The sequence below is a fragment of the Eptatretus burgeri genome, chromosome 2 (genome assembly GCF_056783735.1).
Source record: "Eptatretus burgeri isolate ZD-2024b chromosome 2, Ebu_testis_v1, whole genome shotgun sequence".
Taxonomy (NCBI): domain Eukaryota; kingdom Metazoa; phylum Chordata; class Myxini; order Myxiniformes; family Myxinidae; genus Eptatretus; species Eptatretus burgeri.
Genome location: NC_140962.1, coordinates 7,282,308 through 7,300,877, shown reverse-complemented (window position 1 = coordinate 7,300,877; position 18,570 = coordinate 7,282,308). Strand labels below are relative to the sequence as shown.

At 47.1% G+C, this 18,570-nt stretch overlaps 2 protein-coding genes across 4 annotated transcripts in view; one reads left to right on the top strand and one right to left on the bottom strand.

Moving 5' to 3' along the window:
* Positions 1-12,304, top strand: part of LIG1 (DNA ligase 1) — a 99,819-nt gene extending 87,515 nt beyond the window's left edge. For both annotated transcript variants that reach the window (XM_085861929.1, XM_085861938.1), the window contains exons 22-26: positions 4,910-5,062; positions 5,164-5,217; positions 5,312-5,455; positions 5,558-5,650; positions 11,603-12,304. In XM_085861929.1, the coding sequence (XP_085718055.1) occupies positions 4,910-5,062; positions 5,164-5,217; positions 5,312-5,455; positions 5,558-5,650; positions 11,603-11,692 (534 nt within the window). In that variant the 3' untranslated portion in view covers positions 11,693-12,304. The remainder of the gene's footprint in view (positions 1-4,909; positions 5,063-5,163; positions 5,218-5,311; positions 5,456-5,557; positions 5,651-11,602) is intronic.
* Positions 12,282-18,570, bottom strand: part of NT5DC1 (5'-nucleotidase domain containing 1) — a 21,408-nt gene continuing 15,119 nt past the window's right edge. For both annotated transcript variants that reach the window (XM_085861960.1, XM_085861951.1), the window contains 3 exons: positions 15,051-15,281; positions 14,266-14,404; positions 12,282-13,177 (listed from right to left, as the gene is read on the bottom strand). In XM_085861960.1, coding sequence (XP_085718086.1) covers positions 13,101-13,177; positions 14,266-14,404; positions 15,051-15,281 — 447 coding nt within the window. In that variant the 3' untranslated portion in view covers positions 12,282-13,100. The remainder of the gene's footprint in view (positions 13,178-14,265; positions 14,405-15,050; positions 15,282-18,570) is intronic.

The window sequence follows — 18,570 nt, the reverse complement described above, 5'->3', positions numbered from 1 at the left end:
GAGGTCGTCGGCAAATGCCAGAGCCGGCACCGACGTTTCTACAAGTCTTGCTCCCACTCCCTCTGGGATGTTTCTCAACACCCCATCTAACACGGAGTTGAACAAGATGGGGAAGAGGGGGTCACCCTATTTTACTCCTCGGGTCATCAAAATTGGCAGATCACGACAGCAGTCCAAGTACGTCACGCAACCATCGTACGGCTGTGGTATGTAGCGGAGGAGGGGTGGCAGAGCACCCATCCTCGCAGCCGCATTCAGTACCGCACTGTGGTTAACTGAGTCAAAGGCCTTGGAAACATACAGCACGGTGAGGTGCAAGGGTTGAAGATTCTGGGTGGCATCCCGGAGGATGGCGTCGAGAAGCATGACGTTCTCGGCGCACCCGTCACCCTTCCTAAACGCTCGCTGCGCCGGATGCAACTCAAAGGCCGATGAGCACCGTTTGGCGATTATCTTATGGGGCAGACACACGAGGAAGCTGCTAATCGTGATCGGGCGGAACTCGGAGACACTCTTCGGGTCATCAGCCTTTGGGATAAGCACCGTTCTGTGCCTTTTCAGACACAGTGGTAAATACCCCGCAAGCAGCCACAGGTTGAACATCTTGCTCAGACAGCCGTTCGGTATGGAGCGGACCAGCCGAAAGCTGATACCTTCCACACCTGGTGCGCCGTTTCTCAACAGTGCCTTTTCTCTTTCCACATCCTGAGATGTGATCGGTTGAACCAACTGCCTAGATACCTTGGTGTTTTCAAAACGTTCAGCACCCACTTCCGATTCCCTCTCGAAGACATCTTTCCAGAAGCGGTGCATCTCTGTAGGATCCACAGAAGATTTACTCCGGCCCCAAGTCCCAGCAATACACTGTCTGGCGGCATGGCCTGGGTTCACGCAGCTCAGCCTATGAACCGCGGCAAACTCGGTTTTGCGACCATGCCTCTTTGCTACCTCGTTGCCCTCACCCCGAGCATGGGGAATGTCAGGCTTTCCATGTGTTCAGCCACCAACTCGCTCTCCTCTTTCGTTGTCTCTTCGGGGCACCCTCGCCTTACGACCTCCGGCGCCTCCGACTGGGCGGGCATTGCTCCTCACGCTCGATGTTATCAACTCCGCAATGCTCTCAAGTTCGGCTCGAAGGTCCTCAGGGCTTACCAAATGCAAGCGACCAATCAGATCGTGCAATCGGTGCTCGCTCCATGCCGTCGTCCCTTTTGCTAGCCCTTTTATGTACCTCCTGATGTCATCCTTCCACTTGTCTCCATCACTCTCACTCTCCTGGTTTAAATCAGCCTAACCGACCTCCTCACAGGGCGGGGGAACCGGGACCCTCGCCTCTCTTGTGGGAGAGGTCGTCTCATCTCCGCGAAGGTCGACACCCTCAGGGGCACACACGACGTAGGGGGGAGCCCAACCTGAATGTTATTTCCTCGGGCTCGCTCTGTCAGCCGCAGCGGCGGTGTCCTCGTCTCGTCTGTTCATGCCTTCAGCTGGCACTGCAGAGAGTGTTGGCCGCGGGAAAGGGGAGTGCCTCCCAGACCCTCGGCAAGCCCAATCTCTTCTTGGTACAGTCCCCGATGGGGACTGCTCCGACTCCCGCAACGTGTATGCGGAGATCTTGGGCACGTTGGGGCCAGAGGCCCGAGGCATTTTGAATCAATAATCTTATGCTAGATATCTTATGCTAAATTAGTAACAGTGTCCATCATACCTCAGGGTCTGACCAAGGCTCCGAGCTCCGACTCCCATGAGAGAGTCGACCAAAGCTCGAGACTCTGACTCTATAAGAGAGTCCGAGTTACTCCCGCCGTTTACTCGCTCGACGGTGAATCTCATCACTTTGATTATCGCCGTGCCCAAGGAGGGATTCTGACTTTGAGGCGTTCAGCCATAATCCCTCTTGTGGAGCTTCACGCCACTGGCTGCTCAGCCACACGCACGCTCCAAATGTCTGAACCCACGGTTCCTCTCGTACTGAGCGGTGTTGATTATTCTAAGCACTACCGTTACTTTAAGATGCTCGTACGGGTTTGATTCTCGACCTGAGTATAAACTGTCAAACTGGTGTTGCTCAGGCTTGAATTGCATGGCCAAGTGTACCTGCCGTCGGACGGACGTTAAGGATGCCACTGACTGTCTTTCAACCAAGAGCAGGCCCGTTATTCATTTTGGAGTCCGTTATAGTCATATAGGTTTTTACTTTTTTTTGAAATCTACAATCATAAAATAAAAGCAGGTCACCATTCATGATGTGTCATCACAAAGTAGGCTTCTTCGTTTGTACGCAGCACAAGGCTGTGGGGTTGCATCATTGGCTGAAGCATCTGTGCCGCTTATGCAGTGTCCCCTGTAGGTTATGGCAGGAATTTGGAATTTGTTCCATGGAGTCAGCGATAGCTCGCCTACTCTTCACAAAGAAAACTGTGGGATATTTAACGTCCACCAATGAATGCTGGCACATTGGACGCCCGTTTAACGTCCGTCGGAGGGATGGGCGCGCTCATTGATGAATCACGCTGCCTGTGAAATACCGGGATGACAGTTTATAGCAGGGTAGGGATTCAAACCCAGGTTGGACCTGTACTGTACTGAAATGGGAGATGCTTAGCAGGCAGACACGAGCGGAAGGACAGTCGAGCCGGGCTGTGTTGTACAAGTGCGAGCGCGGGCGTACTCTGCCCGGCGGCTCCCCTTTATTCCGTATTCGGCACACTCACGAGCCGGGCGACTCCAGTATTACTACGACGCCTCAGACGGCGCGCACACCCTATATCCCTTGCAGATATGATAACCACCACGACCACTCCTCCCATCATCACGCCCATCATGCATCATCATCATGCCCCTCCCCGTAGGCCCGCAGACTACACCACACTCCTCCCTCCTAAAAGTATGATTATTAAACGATCACCATTATAAGAAGCATTATAAGGACTTCGGTATAATAATCATGAAAATAAAATGAAAAATAGCGAAGTATAATAGCACACCACATCATATAATGTGTCGATGCGAGCGAGTGGAGCAGCAAAGGCCAGGTTCCAAAGACGGAGGTGCACAAAGCACCCACCAAATTCTGACCGCGTTACCGATATGAAGCAGCAAAATGAGAAGCACAGCAGCACTACGCAGCAAAAACGCCCCCAGGCGGCCCATGCTGACATGGCCCTCGCCGAGGTCGTGACGACCTTTCGAGCCAACCTCCCCCGGCACCATCAAACGCCTCCGGCCCACTCCCCCCAGGCAGACCTGACGTAGATAAACATTCCGAGGCCGGAAGCCCGCTGTCTGGAAGCCGTGGCGCCAGCCTTAGACCTTGGCCGGGGGCACTGAACAGCGCCGCTGGCTGTATGCATTTAATGCTCCAAAACAACTCACGCACCACAATCATTTGAGACGCCAACGCCCGTCCAAACGGCCTTGAGCGAACACAGAGAGCTGCGCTCGCAACCAGAGGTGGGGGTAACGCTGACCAGGGCACCAATCTTGGTCCTGAGTCGACCTCCGAGACCCACACGGCAGCTAGACGGGAGCAACTCCACTTAAACCACACTGCAATCATAGGCTCGTTATAAATCACTACGAACATTATTCGAAGTATTGCAAACTCATTTTTCTGTACAGCGCGCTTTTTTGATAAAATCCCAGCACATGACAAAGCAACTACCCGTGGCCCGGGACAATGGAAGGCCAACCCAACCTTTTTATTCGCCACCACCGCTCCTGAAGCCCCCACATCACATTGATCATAATACAACTCCCATCGACTGATCTCCGCCAAATCCACTTTCACACGAGAACTGCTGGCATTTATTTCAACAACGTTAAACTGCATCACTAGAGCAAGGAAAAACACATATGCCATGAACAACAACCCACAACCCACATCACTAGTCCGTTTCTTGGTTGTCGACTTGATGTTGCGACTCGCGACTCCCTTTAACGCCACGGGCTCCCCGCCACCTGTTGAAGCTGCCTGAACAACACCGACGCGCATTGCTTCATGAACACTGCCGAAGCGCGGGAACTCATCGCGAGCGAAGCGCGGGAACTCATCGCGATAGCTGATATGGCTCTCGCTGCTTCTGACCCGCACATCACCGCCGCAGGCAGCAACGAACGGTCGCTCCCGCTGCATCGACGCGGCCCCCGCCGCCAGAGGTTGATGCAGCTCACAGGCGAATATGCGTATGTCTAGGCCATCCTCTCAGCCCTCATAGTAGCCAATGTGGGGCAATATGGTGGCGTATGAAATCAAATGGAAGACCAAGAAGAAACCCGAAGAAGTAAAGAGCAAAGATGGAGTCATCAGGAGGAACCTGGATAGATTCGGGTTTCAGCAGCTACTCCACTACCCTGAAACCCACCCAGGCGCAGCCAAGTGAACCTTACAGAAACATTTCTGCAATCATTCATTTTTCCTTGGAGAGATAGATAGTGAAAGAGAGGAATAGAGAGTAAAAGAGATGAACGAGAAGAAAAAGAAAGAATTGGAATGAATATAGTTAGAATTAATTAGAATGAATAAATGAATGATTTTGAACAGTTCCTAACACACTCACAAAACAAGTTGCAATGTCCTGGAATTTCTGGGGGATGGGAGTGCAATCTTTGGTGTTGTTTATGGTTCCACATCATGAAGATTGTCTCACATGTTGTATATTCCTTCTTCAAGTACATCACCATGATTTGCAATACTTCGCCACTTATTTGGTGCAAAACATCGGCTTTCACCTAAAGTTAACTGTTGCAAAATATCAGTTCATATTAATTTGGGTTGTGGACCTTAAGAAGTTAAATCTGCTTGAAATCTGAAATTTTCTTCTTTATCTCCGAGTGTCAGGGTTTTGAGTTACTTGCCAGAACAAATAGACTGCTTCACCAAGCTTTCTCCGTTCTGCCAACTTTACAGCTAAAGAAAGACTATCTTGAGGGAGTGGGTGACACACTGGATCTAGTGGTGATTGGTGGTTATCACGGCAAGGGAAAACGCACCGGCACGTATGGAGGTTTCCTGCTTGCTTGCTACGATGCGGAGAATGAAGAGTTTCAGACCATCTGCAAGGCAGGACCAAAACACAAGAACAGTTCCACTATCAAAATTGACATTACCACCATTGTATGATTTATATTGATCATCAGCATTATTGTTCCCTTATGTCTCAGATTGGCACAGGTTTTAAGGATGAAGAGTTGGAGACGTTTGGGGCCTTCTTCAAGGTGGGCCTTATCCTCGGGAGTTTGAATGCTTGGCACAAATTAATTTCAACCAGTGAAATTGGAGTGGCAGTTTGTCGTCTTTGTGATGATGCAGGAAAAGGTGTCGACACTCCCACGGGCGTACTATCGGTGGGACTCTAGTGCGGAGCCGGACGTTTGGTTCGAACCGGTGCAGGTATGGGAGGTCAAGTGTGCCGACCTGTCCATCTCGCCCGTGTACAAAGCTGCGTTAGGGCTGGTGAGTCCTGTGGAATAGGTGTGACCACGCTGTTGTGGGGGGAAACTAAATTAGTGTACATTATGTAATCATTCACTCCATCTCTTCCTTGCTGTACGGTAGGTGGACCCTGAGAAAGGCATTTCCCTAAGGTTTCCACGCTTTCTCCGCATTCGGGAGGATAAACAGCCTGAAGATGCCACCAGCAACGCCCAGGTATGATTAAGAAACAATAGATGTGATCCAACAAATTTTTTTTTCACTTCACATGCCGATATGATAAAAGAATGCACCACTTAGCAGCCAAAGCACTTGGTGAACTTCTCTGCTGTCTTCGTCATGTGGGTCAACAGGGAACAACGGAATTATTAACAATGGAGAGCCTTATCGGGGTATCTAGATTACTGTGGATCTAAGAACCAGTACGGACTTGCTCACTCACTAACTGACTGACAGTGACGAACTTGAGCATAATCCACAGTCGAGGTATAAAATCAACTTGTGGTTAAATTAGACGACCGTTGAACCCTGTCTAAGGCTGCCCGGGCGTGCTGGTAAAGCTTGTAGGCCTCGTCGACACACACGTGCAACCAGCTCGCTTGAACTGCGAGCGAGGCTGCCCGGGCATGCAAATCTATCTCGGGCCTGGTGTGCGATACAAGGCCTGAGAGAAATGCTGCGAATCTTATGAAAATTTGCTGAGGCAAGATTATACATAGAATTTGTGCATTCTTCACTTATGGTTAAATTAGACAATTTGTTCCAATCTAATTCTTGAAAAAATAAAAATAAAAACTGGAGCTTTTCATTCTGGTGTGGCCAATTGAGAATGAACAATCTATATTAAAGTAGATCTGCATGTAGCTGTGTGTGGGGGTATGCACATGTGCACACCGATTACAAGTCTCTCCATTCTCTTTGGGAATGGGTGAGACTAATTTAAAAAGCTTATACCTGTGTGAACAATCAAGCCATCAACTGGTCAGGTCAGGTCAGGTATGGGAGCATGTGCCAGAACAGCGCGTCGCTGGATCCACTTTCCGCCGGTACTCCAGGGGCCTCCGTCTGGCCTTCTCCCGGGCAGATGCCAGGCCCATCCCCATCTCCCTGAGATGGTGGTCAACCTGCTGTAACCAGGAGGAACGTGGTCGGCCCATTGGCCTCCTCCACTCACGAGACTCCCTCGCTGAGAGAATCTGGTGAGCAGGATCAGCGTCACGAAAATGAGCCACATCTCCATACGGCCGCAGCTGACGCTCACGGACCATGCAGGTAACAAATCTCATCCAAGTCTCTCTCAGCAACCGCTCGTTGGACACAAAATCTGACCAGCGATAGCCAAGGATTCTCCGAAGAGACCTGGTACCAAAGGAATTAAGTCTCCATCTCAGATCCTTGGTCAGAGTCCAAGTCTCGCATCCATAGAGCAAGACTGGAAGCACCAAGGACCTGAAGACTCGACTTTCATCCTCCCGCACAGGTATCGGCAGCGCCACACCTCATGATCCAGTGAATCCATGACTCCCCAGGCCCGACCCAGACGTCTATTGACCTCTGACTCGCAGCCAGCAGAGACATGAATATCACTGCCAAGGTAAGTGAATCTCTCCACGACCTCAACATCCTCACCACAAACAGACACAGACAGGACAGCAGCATCCAAGATATCATTGAAAGCCTGGATCTTAGTTTTGACCCAAGAAACGCATAATCCCAGCGGCTCCGACTCCTCATTCAGCACCTCGAGGGCCCCCAAAAGGATATCTAAAGTCTCCGCAAAGATGACTGCATCATCTGCGAAATCAAGGTCCGAGATCTTGACATTCCCAAACGATGCACCGCAGCTTGATCTTCCCGACATCCTCCCTAAAATCCAGTCCATACAAGTGCTGAAAAGTGTGGAGGCCAGTACACACCCCTGACGAACTCCAGTAACAACTGGAAATAAGTCAGAGATGGTACCACCACATTTCACAGCACTCTCAGTACCAGAGTAGAGTTCAGACATCAGATCGATCAGTTTTAGTGGAACCCCACGAAGACCAAGAATCCTCCAGAGGGCATCCCGATTCACTGAATCTAACGCTTTACAGAGATCAACATAGGCTGCAAGCAGCCCCTGCCGAAACTCTCGACTGCGTTCGGTGAGGACACGAAGAGCAAGGATACAGTCAGTCGTTGACCTCTTTGGTGTAAAGCCTGACTGCTCTGGACGCTGGTGCTCAAGCAGATGGTGGCGAACCCTATCGAGAATTATCCGAGCAAAGACCTTGCCCGGCACTGAGAGCAGCGTCACCCCTCAGTAGTTGTTGCAGTCTTGGCGATCACCCTTCCCTTTCCAGAGAGGGACAACAAGGCCCCTCTTCCAGTCAGTTGGGATGATGCCTGTGTTCCAGGCAGAGCACAAAACTGCATGCAACGACACGAGTGCAGCATTTCCACCAGCCTTGAGAAGTTCAGCATGGATGCCACAGATCCCTGGAGCTTAACCCCGTTTCAACCGGTTCATTGCAGCCCATGTTTCCACAAGCGAAGGTGGACCACAATTGATTGGAAGGTCAGCAACAGGGATTGTAACACCCTTGACGTCCAACTCGACAGCTGGGGGATCAGCCTGGTACAACCGCTCAAAGTAACCGGCCCAGCGGGCCTTCACTTCAGACTCCTCTGTCAAGAGCCTACCACTCTCTGCTCTAACTGCAGCGCTCCGAGGGATGGGCTTGGATGAACGCAATGCACGGATTCCCCTGTAAGCGGGATGACAATCACCTGTCCACAGGTGATGCTCTATCCCCTCACAGATTCCTCGCACATAGGCCTCCTTGTCCACCCTTGGTGTATGTGCAGTTTTACGCCTCAGCTCCTGAACAGCTCAGCTCTGCCATTCAGCCTGGCCCTGCGACTCTGGTCAATGGTATCCAGTGTCCCTTGAGAGACAAAATTCTTCGTTGCCCTGCGGTGAGTTCCAAGACATCCACCGGCAACATCATGGATGGTGGTCTTGAAGGTACTCCACAACTCTTCAGGACCCCCCAAAGCACCCAGACACCCCAAATGTCCACTCAGCCTGTTTGCAAACTCCTCAGCTACTCTCTCATCCCTGAGCTTGCCAACATCCAGCCCTGGTTGGGATGGTACCATTCTCCAGGATTTAAGGTGCAGCTTTAGAGTTGCTACAACAAGCCGGTGGTCAGTATTGAAGAACTAGCACTCCGGTAGACCCTGAAATTCTGGATCATCCTCCAGTGACCATCAACGAGGACATGGTCAATCTCCTTTGCCACACCGCCAGCGTTGGAATACCAAGTCCAGCGATGAGCTTGTGGGAGCTGAAACCATGAACCAGCCACCCTAAGTCCATGACTTCTTGCAAAGTCAAGGAACTTATTGTTATTCTGGTTCATAGTTCCTGACCCATGGGGACCAACACATGTCTCATAACCGTCCCTATCAGTTCCAGTCGATGCATTGAAATCCCCCAAGACTAGAAGTGTATCTCGTCTGGGGCACTGATGAACCACAGACTCGAGTGTGGCGTAGAATGTGTCCTTCGTGGTGAGGTCACTCGCCTCAGTCAGAGCATAAACAGAGACCATGGAAATGACACTTAAGGAGTGACGAATCCTTAGTCTCATAATATGCTTGTTGACCGGTGTTACCTCAATTATCATTGGGGTCAGCTTATTGGACACAGCTACAGCAACTCTTTGAGTATGGTAACCATCAGAGCGACCAGACCAATAGTAGGTGTGACCACCCACCATTATCTACCCAGAATTGGTACTACCCAGAATTGAACTTTGTTTTGTCTGTTTTGGATTTCATTTCTAATTTCTTTGTTTTTTTTTTTTTTTTGTAAAGACATTGCCAGGTAGGCAAACACTCTGCCATCCAAGAAAATTAAAGCAACCATCCTCATTTTGCATACAATGATGATTATTTGTGTGATTGTAAATGTGAATTTTTATTTTTGTGAGCCACACCACCTGCTCCTGAGCAATTCTCCACCACGGCTGGTAACACGGTGACACAAGCGAGAAAATCTGGCTGTAGACTGGCTCTTATTCAATGAGTTTTTTTTAATGTACCATACCTTTTTTACAAGCCACAGCAGTTTCTTGGCAAGGGTTATAAGGGGTGATTTGCCATTGTCTTCCGATTGTTTATCCAAGCTCTATCCTTTTAAATGCTGAGCGTTGAGCAAGGAAGTAGCACGTACCATTTTTTTGAGTCTTTGGTACGACTCGGTCAGGGTTTGAACCATCCCCCCTCCACACTCAGAGTGGATGCTCTCACCATTTTGCCACCAATCCTGGTTAGTTTAATGTTAGGTATCTTATTGCATCAGTACATCTACAGTACCTTCAGAAAGTATTCACACCCCTCAACTTTTGTCGCATGTTGTTGCGTTTCAGCCTCAATTTGAAATGGATTAAATTTAAATGTCATTACGGGGCATTTTGTGGAGATCGGTGTCAAAAAACAAAGTGAAAACGTGTTAAATTAATTAAGTTAAAACATGAAAAACTTTTATAAATTAATTAAAGATGAAAAGCTGAAATGTTTTGCGTTAATAAGTATTGAACCCGTTTGCTCTGACACTCCAAATTGAGTTCAGGTGTATCCAGTTTCCTTTGATTATCCTTGAGATGTTTGTAAAACTCGACTGGAGTCCACCTGTGGCCAATTCAATTGATTGGACATGATTTATAAAGAAACACACCTTTCTATATCAGGTCCCACAGTTGACAGTGCATGTCAGAGTCGAAACTCCACCGTGAATTTCAAGGAACTCCAAGATAGAATTGTGAGAAGGCATAGATCTGGGAAACGGTATAAAACAATATCTAGATTGTTTAAAGTTCCCAAGAACACAGTGAGCTCCATCATTAGGAAATGGAAAGAATATGGAACTACCCAGACTCTTCCTAGAGCTGGCCGTCCGACCAAACTGAGCAACTGGTCAAGAAGGACCTTGGTCAGGGAGGTGACCAACAACCCAATAACCACTCTGATAACTACAGAGTTCTTTAGCTGAGATGGAGAACCTGACAGAAGGACAACAATCTCTGCAGCACTTCACACAACTCGGCTTTACAGGAGAGTGGCCAGATGGAAGCCACACCTGAGAAGAAAGCACATGATAGCATCGCTGGTGTTTGCAAAAAAAGCACGTGGAAGACTCCGTGAGCACGAGGCAAAAGATTCTGTGGTCAGATGAGACAAAAAATGAACTCTTTGACCTGAGTGCAAAGCACTACATCTGGCGGAAACTGAGCAGAGCTCATCACCCATCAAACACCATCTCTACCGTGAAGCATGATGATGGCAGCATCACGTTATGGGGATGCTTTTCAGCACCAGGGACTGGGAGACTTGTAAGGATAGAGGGAACAATGAATGGAGAAGCATGTAGGCAATTCTTGAATTACATTGGGAATCTGTGGAAGGACTTGAAGATTACTGTTCACTGACGGTTCCCATCCAACTTGACAGAGCTTGAGCAAATTCATAAGGAAGAATGGGAGAAAATCCCCAAATCTCGATGTACAAAGCTGATACAGACATACCCAAGAAGACTCGAAGCTGTAATCGCTGCCAAAGGCGCTTCGACAAAGTCTTGACTCAGGGGATTGAATACTTAACACAAGACATTTCAGCTTTTCATTTTTAATTAATTTGTAAAAATGTCTAAAAACATGTTCTTACTTTGTCGTTGTGGGGTGTTTTGTGTCGATCGGTAATAAACAATTAAATTTAATGCATTTTAAATTCAGGTGGTAAAACAATAAAATGTGGAAAAGTCGAGCGTGAATACTTTCTGAAGGCGCACTGTCTCTATGATTCAGTAGTCTTGGATGTCAAAATATATGAAGGGGTTGGTGCGATTATAGTGGTGAGTCTCAGCTGGTAACTGCTGATGTAAGATGTTGCATAAACAGTGTAAAGTGTGCTGCTGTGATGAAAAATACATCTTGTACCATTTGTGAATTAAGGGTTGTTTTTTTTTTAAATTACATTGTTATTATTACCCAATGTGGCTCAGCACTTAATTGAGCCCCTTCATCTATGGCATTGGGTGTTACCTCCCTCACTCATGTAAAGAAAGGAAAATGAACATGTACAGTAGATAGCCAGATGTTATTTGACATTCTGTGCATGCTACAGGTAGCAGATTTGTACAACAAACAGCAGCAGGTGCAAAATCAGCGAACGGTGGCAGATCGGCCAGAGGGAGATGAAGAAACCTTCTACTGAGCCGACGGACTAGGGAAGGTGGACACGACTCGCTGCGTCCGTCTGACTTCGCAAATAACACGGGCACTCGTGATGCAAGAAAACGACGTGGACTGACCTGCCAGATCTCAATTTAACGCACATTTCCCCAGCCAAGGTAATCTGAACTTCTCCTCAAGTCCATAAATGTAGACATTTTACAAATATCACGTTTGGTCTTTCTCTCAAATGATGTTCACGCATTCAGGATAGAAATCATTCGCAGCACCAAGTTACTCATCAGTGTGACTATTCCACACACCTCATTGCTTTTGGTCCAACCATCCATACACTTTGATTACTTTATCCACTTGTATTACAGTGAGTTTTTATGAAAAGGTCAGAGGTTCATACCCCCAAGTGGATGTTTTGTGTTAGTTGGTTAATGGATGGAAATGCGATGACATTCAAAAACACGGCCATGGAAGGACCGATGATAAAATTGGTTGATGCTTCTGCGGCCGCTCGGTCTGGTACAGAAATACTCTGAGAATACATATTATACGGACATCTCAAGATCTCTTCGCACAACTTGCAAATGGAAAAAGTCACTTACACCAGTTCAAAAAAATACAACTTTTGTAATTTAATGCATGAGATTGGTGGAATTGCATTATTTCGGAAAACAAAAACACATTAACTATAACCCATGAAAAACCTGAAGTATTGTTTGATGATTATACATGATGAGCAGCATTGTCCATCACCTGCTACTCGATCATTCCTTTTTGCTTTTTGTACAAATAAAGCTCTCGACGGCACCCGCTCGAGAAAGTGCTTGATAATGTGCTATTCAAAAAAAACCCCCAAAAAACCACTAAACTAAATTTAAATTTCAAATGAGTGCAAAACATTTCTAATCCATCCATTAGGACCATACTCTGTGCAGAGCGTTGGTGCCGCCGAAGCAGTCTCCTTGGCTATTGGGAACAATCCTGGACGGGTCGCCACTCCGACACAGTATACCAGCATGCTGGCACTCATTTTGCCGACCTCGGAAGGATGACAGGCAGAGTCAACCCCACCTGGTGTTAATTCAACAGCTGAGCGGGATTTGAACTCAGGACCCTAGGATCCCAAGCCCACTACCCTAACCATTAAGCCAACACCAGGCATATTTCTAACAACAGACCTGATCAACCACAGTTGGGAAACAGGTTTGGGAAACAGAAGACGGAACAAATCCAGAGCACAGCTGCCAATGTTTTAACAATAGAAGATGAACGCATTCTTCAGGAAAACACGATATCAATTTCATGGAAAATGTAACAACTTTCTTTCTTCGCGTGCAGTGTGAAACAGGTTTGTTCCGTTTATTTATATACCACAAAAGTAAACAAGGTAAAGGTGTGGTGTGCTCATTGTAATGTTATTTCACGAAGAGGTTGAATCATTCATTAGAACAGGATTTGGCTGAGGAGGAGCGACGTGCTGATGTGCAAGGGAACTTGTGGTTCAGTGGAACAGCTGAAGGAGGAAAAACAAAAATTGTGAAATTGAGAAAGCAATTGGTACATTGTTTCATAGATAGCAGGATCAACTTTTCTCAAATACTGCAAAGGTTTCCAAAAAGCAAGAGTTGCACTTCCCACCTGACAATGCTTATATAAATGGTCCATTTTTAAATTTTAACTTGTAATTACATGTGCACCAAAACTACTACCACTACCACTTCAACTTCAACAGCTCAAATTATTCCTAACTTGTGGGGTTTTTGGATCGTCTTTCGTGAACTGGCTGTCAGGCCTGACATTCGACTGAAGGTGGTAGGAATTTGTATTTTAACCAGACTGCTGGCGATAGCTCACCTACTCTTTGCAAAAGACATGGTGAGATATTTGAGGTCCACCAACAACTGGTGCTGGTCGATGGATAGGTCCTTCAGCTTAACGTCCAACTCATCGAACATTTGTCACATCAGCCTGCATAGCATAACATAGCTGGATTTCCATGGGAGCTACAGGTAGAGTGGCTAGAATTTTAATTTATCACAGGGTGAGATTTACGTGTGACCACCACCATTACCGGCCTTATGTTTATCGTTTTGGTCGTAAATCAACATTGAGGTGATTTAAATCAAATTGACTTCTGAGATAAAATTGTGAATACCTGTTGCTTATGTAATTAAAGGAACCAATGTATTTGCATGGGAATTTGCTCTTAATTAGAGTTGATATGGAATTTATGAATGCAGTGCAGTTTCCTTGGCATGTCGTAACGGACGATAACGTTGCAGTCCCGGCAAACTTTAAAAAAAATATATATATATATTTTTTTAAAGCACAGCTGCACGTGCCAGTGGTGAATAACAAATTCAACATTTACCAAAAAGAAGGTTAATGGGAGGGGGGAGGTAGGTATGTGGGGAGGAGGGGAGAGAGGTTGATGAAAGAGCAAAGAAACTTTGATCTGATGAAAATATTTCTAAATTTGAAGTCAAAAGTGAAATCCAAATGTGTCTCTGCCATGACTGATTTGCTGATTATTATCAGCACATTTCCACCTCAATGCTGTTTTTTCTCTGAAGTAAGAGATAATTGCATGGACAGACGTACATGCCAACACCTCCACACTGGGCAGGACGAGCGAGGCATGTTGTTCCATCACAGCATGGAAGAACGTCTCCTTTGGCGGCGAGTCATCGATATCTGCAATTCCCCCATCGTAAAACATGGGGCCCCAGAACCCATTGTCCTGCACACAAAAGTTGATGATAATTTCAACAAGTACAATTCACCAACTCTGAATTTTTAACAAGGTACAGTAGATTTTTCTCATCGAAGAACATTTCTTCAAGAGAACCTAAATTGCAAGTCAAGATATTTCTTGAACTGTTCTTGGAAACATTTAACTGCTGGAGCTGGGTGCATGTCATATCTACAACTACTGAAGTTTGAGAAAGTTCCATCAAGTTAATATTTATATATTCCATAGATCATAATGACCACATTGTTACACCAAAATGGCAACGACTTTGAACTCCAGCTTCTCTCCCAATATCAACATTGGTCTTTTTATTTTGGTTCCCAGTGGCTCTGACTGCTCTTCATCATTCAAATATGTCTTGCCTGTATACTGGGGCTAGGCTGTTGCCAATTTGATGTGGCATGCTCGCTGTGGCCGACATTGCCCCACGAGTTCAGGCAAGCCTGCAAGCATCCATTATCAATCTGTTCTTGACGTAGACTTTGGGGAAATCGATTACATCAGACCCAGACTATGATGGCGAGCTTTCAGCAGCAGAGTTTCACAGGCTCTCGGTCGAAAAGAGTCCCCAATATATCAACAATGCCCTGGTGTTCGCCAAATGGAAAACCCATGTTCCGTGCGAATTACTCACCATCTTTGTCAGGGAAAGGTTCATCGATTTCGTTCTTTTGCACGGAGGCTCACTCTGGATCGAAATTCCACTGTTGCCTTCCGAGTCAAGTTCCTCGTCAACTTTGCAGCTCAGTTCTTGCTTCCCAGACACTGCATCTACCAGTTCCTCGAGCACAAGGATTGTGTCCAGGTCGGCACGCTGATGAGCTGCAACAATGTCGCATCGAATGCTGTCCCCAACATACACCGTCTGTTGCACATAGTTGACAAAGTTTTACCATTTCCAGGTATTTATACAAATGCATTTTTGCTGTGTTACACTGCACAGGCTAATTGGAACTTCTTTTGTGCACAAAGTCAAGACTCGTGGAAGAGCTAGAACACTGAATGGATCAAGGTGCAACAGAACAAAAGGAACAGGAGAGAGAGAGGGGGAAACACCAACAGCAGGGTTGAAGGACAAAATAGAGGGACTTAGCCAACTAAGGGATGCGAGGAGGAATGAAGGGTAGGGAGACACACAGGGTGGACAAGATGGATACAGAAGCAATCTCTCAGGAAGGAAAAACTGGAAATTTGGATGCTGTTAGGCTCGGGGAGGGGTTAACGAGTGGAGGAGGGAAAACAAACACGATCATGGTTTTGAATTGGGAACGATCTGAGATGGTGGTGAACAGCTGTCTTGAAGTCCTGGAGGGAAGAAATGAGATTGAAGAAAATGTGGAAGTTGGTTCCACATGGAAGAAAAGAAGAGGAACAAATGAGAGTGGAGGTGAGCAGTGATCCTGGAATTAAGTAGTCTCACCAGAAGGGAGTTGAGCCCATAATTTTTGGCTTTTCTCATAATTTCCATTCCATAACATTCTGACTTTCCTTTCCCATCTACACAAGACAAAAAAACACTTGTTCTCCCATGGAGAGGGTTGGCTTTGCTTTTGCCACTCAAAGTGAAGCTTTCAGCATGGTAAAACAGCACAAGCACTCGAGAAAGAAAAGGAATGGAACAATGCCACGCGAGTCCCCACATATCGTCGTTCTATGGTTTCCCCTTCAGCTGTCAATCACTTCAGTTGGTCATACATTTTAAGGGTTGTACTTGCTCAAGATGTGTACACATGAAAAAAAAATGTATATATATTGTTACGGAAATGGCCCTTCGTATGCTACTAAATATAGGATTAGCCCAGATCCCCCATTAAATGCATGTTTAGCCAGGTTGTTCGGTAATCTGACGTAACATGTGTGTCGGGAGGTGTCACAGGCTGTTATTTGTTTGTGCAGTGGTGGTGTACTGAGAGCTTCCTCTTCTTCCTTCCCCTCTCCGGACGATAGGCCCCGCCCAGTCGACTGAGAGGGAGTGGCCAAAAAGAGGAAGTGAAACTAAGGGGAGGAGTTTGTCGGCTTCGTAAAGGGGCGTGCCCCAAAAAGACAAGGTGGAAAGAACTGAGAGGACGGAGTTGAGCAGTCGGGCTTCGAGGAAAGCAGAAAAGAAAAGCCAGTGGTGATTCTGCAGAGAAAAAGAACTGAGAGGACGGAGTTGAGCAGTCGGGCTTCAAGGCCAGCGTGCGCCGGGAAGGCAAGAGAGAAACTACGGGTGTCGAGGCGCGATCTGCTGGATGAGCAGTCGGGCTTCGAGGCGAGCGTGCGCCGGGAAGGCAAGAGAGATACGATGGAGCCTCTGACTGTCCCTACTCACCTCACGGCTCGACAACGTCTTGGAATCCCATGGACCCAGCCTGCCGGAGCCCGGCACCTCGATTTGGCCTTGTCTGGTGAACAGGCCAGGCCTGGACTTGTATGCTGGACCTTGTGAGAAACCAGCTGAAACCCATCATCGACCTGACGGTCTGATGCAGTCGACCTCGCGGGGTCTGAACGCGTGGAGGCCGCGTGTGTGGGCGGTGCGACAAAGGAGGGCGAGCGCCATTTTGACACGCAGCGTGCTCGAGCTTGGGGCTCGAATCCGTGGACATCGGCTTGTTACGAGCGACATTTGTGCTTTTGGGGCTTTCCTCTCGTCCATGAAACATCACCAAGTACTCTGTCTTGTCTGCATGCTGTCTATGTCTTGTCTGCATGTCGTTTAAGGCTTATCTCGGTGGGGACCCCTTCGAAACCCGTATCTCCCGAGTTAAAAAGGGGTTATAGATTAATTTAAACATTGTCATGAATATTTTCTTGTGTTGTGTTCCCCGATGTTCCCCTATAAATCTGGCTGATTCGTATGAAGTTGCCGCTATGGATTACTTTGTGTCGCGTCGAGGAACGATCCGTTCGATTGGTATATAAAACCAAATGGTTACAGACTGGCAGAAAACGCTCAGCATCTGACAAACCAGTCTGTAACCGGGGTCTATTTCCCCAGCTGGTAAGGTCCAGGGGTACGTTGGTATCGCGATTGAAGACGCGTGACCTGAGGCCTGTGCCGAGCCAGCCGGCGTTATAAACCCCAGAGACGGCAGTGGTGAGGGTGGCGCCGAATCTGTAACGTTTGGCTATCAAGAATCGGGTGCGAATCCCACCACCGCTGAATTCTTCACAAAATATATATATATATATATATATATATATATATATATATATATATATATATATATATATATATATATATATATATATATATATATAGTAAGTCCTCGCTTTTCGCAAGGGTTGCGTTCCTGGAAAACCTTATGATAAGCGAAACTGTGTTAAACAAAACATATTTTCCCATAGAAACCAATGTGTTAAAGGGGGGATGTGTTTTTGGCTCAATTTTTTGGACATAAACACAAATAAACAAAACACACTCCTCGAGTAGTGGCGACTTACCCCGAGGCTGGAGGAACGGAGTTGATTGCGGTGGACATGTCACACTTGCGGAGTGGCAGAATCGTCCCCCTCTTCACTTGACACTGTGCTGTCACTTTCTTCACCAGTGGGAACGGTCTCTTGGCAGCTGGTTGAAGGAGCATCCTGGATGGTGGATGGAGTTGGTGCTGCATCTTTTGGCTTGAAAAATGCATGGAGAGTGGGCTGGATGGCTTTCTTTTTCTTTGCTGCATAAAGTTCCTTGTAGCAACAAAGGGCATCATTAACAACACGGCTAAAATCAGTGCTCCTTTTAAGATTTGGATCTTGCTCGATAACAAATTTTATGGCATTTTCAAACGAGCTGAGGATTTGGCTGAGGTTTTTCATGGTGAGATGCTTGGATGAAGGTGTCACAGCATCTTCTTCTTCCTCAAGAGCCCACTGCTGTTCCAACTCCATAAGATCTTCATTGCTTAAGGGTTCTGCATGAGACTCCAGTAAGTCATCCACGTCCTCTTCGTCAACCTCTTCAAAACCAGCCTCCTGCGCCAGGTCTACAACTTGACTTGTAATCAACGGAACATCAGCAAACCCCGTGAAATTGTGGACACACTCAGGCCACACTTTCTTCCACACAGCGTTCATTGTGGAGGCGCTCACCTCCGCCCATGAATCCTTAATGTTTTCCAAAGCCATTTTTATGTTGTATGTTTGCCAAAACTCCTTGATTGATAGCTTGTCCTTAT